At 34.7% G+C, this 4601-nt stretch overlaps 1 protein-coding gene across 1 annotated transcript; it reads left to right on the top strand.

The window, feature by feature from the left end:
* The first annotated feature begins 2400 nt into the window (after positions 1 to 2400).
* Positions 2401 to 3959, top strand: LOC112505952. The gene is made up of 4 exons (XM_025109987.1): positions 2401 to 2504; positions 2802 to 2850; positions 3354 to 3588; positions 3721 to 3959. The coding sequence occupies exons 1-4, from the start codon at positions 2401 to 2403 to the stop codon at positions 3957 to 3959; spliced, it is 627 nt and encodes a 208-aa protein (XP_024965755.1).
* Positions 3960 to 4601: the final 642 nt, after the last annotated feature.

The following is a 4601-nucleotide window of genomic DNA, read 5'->3' as shown; positions in this document are numbered from 1 at the left end:
ATTAAAATTAATATACCGTGAAAATGAGATTATATAAAAATTACATTGTAAAGACGAGATTATTTTAAAATGAATACATTGAAAAAATAAAATTATATAAAAAATCAAATTAGTAAACTTACCATGATTTTGACGACTAAATGTCGGTAATGGAGATTGTATTAGAGTTAATGAAGATTGTATTAAGGTAATGGAGATTGTATTGGGGTATTGAAGATTTATTAAGATAATAGAGATTGAAGTGTTGGTTTTGTGAAATTTGAATTGTTTATATAGTGGGATTGAGAAGGAAAAAGATAAAATTGAATAGTGTTATATCGGGAAAGAGAAAATTGAATAGTGTTATGTATTGAGGATGAGAAAAAAAAATTTAAAGCTTTTCCGGCCGGTGGAGCCCTTACGCACCGGGCCGGTGTGTAAGGGTGGGACCCACTGCCGGTGTTTGGTCAAAGTTGTCGTTCAACAAGTCAAATCGACAAATTTTTTTGTAATTTAGTCCCTGTATACACCTAACGGTGCTAACAGGGTAATGGATGACCATTTATTTGGAAAATTTAATTTTAAGGTTAAAACCCTAAATAAACTATTCTAAAAGGTTATTTCGGTTAGGGGCGGTTCGGTAATAGCATAATGAGCTGCATAGTAGATATGGCTAATTCGCACAACCATATCTATGTGTTCGGTAGGAGCTTAATCTCTCAACCAATAGCTGAATCGGTCAGCTGAAATTGAAGGTGCTATCCACTCAGCCAATTAAATTAGATTTATTTCCCTATCTACCCTCTCCCTAATTTTGAAGAAAAGGTACTTTTCCTTCATAAAGCTACTGCACCTTCTTCTCCATAAACCCATCTTCTCCTCCATAAAGCTACTGCACCTTCTCCTCCATAAACCCATCTTCTCCTCCATCGACCGCTACCGCCAAAAAAGTCATCCTCCAAATCGAAGGTATGTTATCGATTCTTCATCTATCTTCTTCGAGTGCATCTCTGTTTATGAATTTGTATATTTGTTTACGAGTTCATCATAGAGGCTAGATATGAATGTGCATCTCTGTTTACTATTGCTCCATCTTGTAAAGAAAAATGCACATATCTGATATTCTGTTTATAAATGTGCATCTCTGTTCACACATTTGGTTTATGAATGTGCATCATATTCTGTCTTACATGGATAAACACATCCAGATCTACAACCAGATGGAGCTGTATCTTTACATTGTTAGTTAACTACACTGCTCATATATATGTTGCCCAATAAATAAATAATTTACCTACACCATTCCATTTTTAATTGTCAGTACCCCCTGGAATTTATAGGCTATTAGAAAATTCTAGATGAGTGCATCAAGTATGCATATTGGGTTTTGAAATTCCAGATGGGTACCTCCTTGAATTTACCATGGCTCCATTTTGTAGTATAACTTCAACCATGGGTGGAAAGTATTCTACTTTCAAATTTGTAACCTGCAAACAGAACCCACAACAGATGTTATGTGTCTTTGCCGATTATCTTATTCATTTGTATGTATCTTTGCCGATTATGTGTTTCCAACTTGTTGATTTTCAACCGATTAGGTATGGAACAAACAGACGATTCACAACTGCCAAAAAGGACTAGGATAAGTTGGAAAAACATGGTTGTTGTAAAAACGTTTCTAGAAAGTTGCATTCTTGAGATAGCTTTGAACGGAAAAAAAGGTGGAAGTCTAAAATCATTGTCCTGGAAGAAAGTTTCTGATCATTTGAAAGAGATTCACAACTTTCATGTGGATAGAAAGCAAATGCGTAACCACTATGACTGTTTAAAGGGATATATGGGGTGTGGTTGAAACATAAAAATAAAACAGGGAACGTGTGTGATCCATCAACAAACTCATTTAATTTGACACCCGAGCAATGGGAACCGAGATTCAGGTCACTATCTTGTTATACTTTTTTTTTCCTTCTATTTAAAATTTGATTAGTTACTTATAATTCTTTTTTAACACAGTCAAATAAATATGTTGAATCGTTAAGGACAACTAATCTTCCATTCCCCGAGTTGTGTACGCAATTGTTTGAAGGCAGTGTTTCCACGGGCATCGGAAGCTTTGGACCGCTACCAAATGACCCCGAGCCTTCTGTCGAACCTTTCTTTGTTTCCAACAATGAGGAAGTGGAGATGTCCAATTCCTAACCCACCTCCTCAACTCCCGTATCTTCAGCTCGTACGCAAGTGTGAACCAACAAGAGAAAAGTTAGCCAATCTGACATAGATGAGCAGATTTTGTCAGTTTTAAAATCTTTGGCCGTAAAACATGGGAACCTCGGTGGTGTTGAGCCTCCTTCTTACATGGTTTGTCTTCAAAAACTCAATGAACTTGGATGGCCAAAAGACGGTCCTTTGTACCGTATTGCAATGGCTCTTCTTGGTGAAAAGGAGAATAGAGAGCCATGGTTGATGATATTGCCCGAATTTGAGGTTGATTGGGTTAAGATAGTTGGAGATAAACAAGGCGACAAGTAGGTGGTTGCGGTTGATTTGGCCATTGATGTTTAGGATTATGCTTGTTTTTTTGTTGTTGTTTATGATACATTTCCAATGGCTTTTTTTGTTGATGCTTATGATACATTTCCAATGGCTTTTTTGGTTGATAGTTATGACTCTTTTTGGTCGTTGATGTATTTGGTTTTATGTTATCAAGTTGGTTTTTCTGATATTTGGTTGGTGTTTGCAAGTTGTTTTACGATTATTATTAAAATTTTAGATATATAAATGATGTTTACAAGTTGATTTACGATTATTGTTTGCAATTTTAGATACGTTGGCTTACAAGGAAGAACGTTTATTCGTAACTCTAATATTTTGGTATTTAAGACGAAGAAGGAATTCTTCAACATGAATCGAGAGGGTACGAGATAACACTTCAGCTATGAGCGGACATGCATAAACACAAGAGTTGCTATATGGATCTAGTTTGCAATGTCAGGAGTTGATGCGTATGCCTCGTGAAGCATATGTATTACTATGCAATCACTTTAAACAAAGTGGTTGGGTAAAAGATGGTAGAATTATAAATGTCGAGGAGAAAGTAGCTATGTTTTTTACTATGATCGGACATAACGAACGTTATAGAGTTATCAAACAAAAATTTCAACATTCCATCGACACCATCTATAGTTGTTTTCATGAAGTTCTACAAGGGATGATGAAGTTTGCGAGAGAAATTGTCTGTCCAACAGCGTTTGAAACAAACACGGAGATTATGTCAAATTGGCACAGTCGTTTGAGAGAAATATTTCCGGTAAGCTTTGCTTTTATAGTTTTTTTATAGTTAGGTACAAATCATTAACATTTTTTCATCAATGAAGGGTGCAATTGGTGCACTAGACGGGACACTCATACATGCAGTCGTGCCTGCTAGTCATCAAACTGCATATAGAGGAAGAGGAGGTGGTCGATGCTACCAAAATGTTCTAGGCATTTGTGATTTCAATATGATATTCACATTTGTTTGGGTCGGATGGGAAGGCATTGCACATGATTCTAGAGTGCTAACCGAAGTTGCATTAAACCCAAATTCTGGTTTTCCTTTTCCATCTGAAGGTATACATCATTTCACTTACATTAAACATGTTTAGTTTGAAATAATGTTTGCATGTTTGCCTAATCAATTGTTGCATGCGGATAAATATTATCTTTGTGATGCTGCATATTCCAACGCTCATGGTTTTTTAGCTCCGTATCGTAACACGAGGTATTGGTTAGCAGATTACCGACACAGACGTGATTTAACTAAAGAAGAAAAATTCAATCATGCGCATGCACAACTTCGAAATGTCATTGAGCGTGCTTACGGTGTCTTGAAAGCTAGATTCCCTATCTTGAGGCAAATGGCTCCTTTTCCATTTACAAAACAAAGAAATGTGGTCATCGTTTGCTTCGCGATACACATAATACATGGCTACTTTGCGTGATCAAATTGCAAATGGACTAGTTTCAAATGTTTGATATTTTAAATTGTATCCAAACTATGTTATTGACTTGTTTTTATTACAAGGACTTATCAATGTTGTTTTGATTATAACATTTAACTCATATAATTATGTTAATCAAGTTGTTTTTATTTACAAAAAACTTGTAAATTGTTTTTTTTTTTTTTTGTAATTATAAGTCAGTTGTTCAACATTTTCATCAAACTGTTGTTTTATTTAGACAAAAAAAAAAGACTGGGATAATATAGTCATTTCTGATATTCATACTATTTATTCAGCACAACAACTGAACAACAACTTATTTGTTAATATACAGACAACTATATCCATACAGGTCTTAAGAGAAAACGAACCGAACAGCCCCTTAGTATCCCGTGGATTATGGGGTCCATTTGTTTTTTATTTTATTCTTAAAAAAAATGAGAACGAAACATAGAAAAGACCAAAATACCCTTATTTGATTTTTTTTACACTTTTACATACCATGAGAGTTGTGTTGCAATAAAAATCTTGTAGGGACCCAAACCAAAAAAGCAACAAATCTCAGGGACCAAAATTGCAATTCTCTCTTTCTATATATATATATATATATATATATATATATATATATATATATATATATAT

The sequence above is a fragment of the Cynara cardunculus genome, assembly GCF_001531365.2.
Source record: "Cynara cardunculus var. scolymus isolate 2C chromosome LG 2, CcrdV1, whole genome shotgun sequence".
NCBI classification, from domain to species: Eukaryota; Viridiplantae; Streptophyta; class Magnoliopsida; order Asterales; family Asteraceae; genus Cynara; species Cynara cardunculus.
The sequence above is the reverse complement of the archived record's forward strand: the minus strand, read 5'-3'. Positions and strand labels throughout refer to the sequence as shown.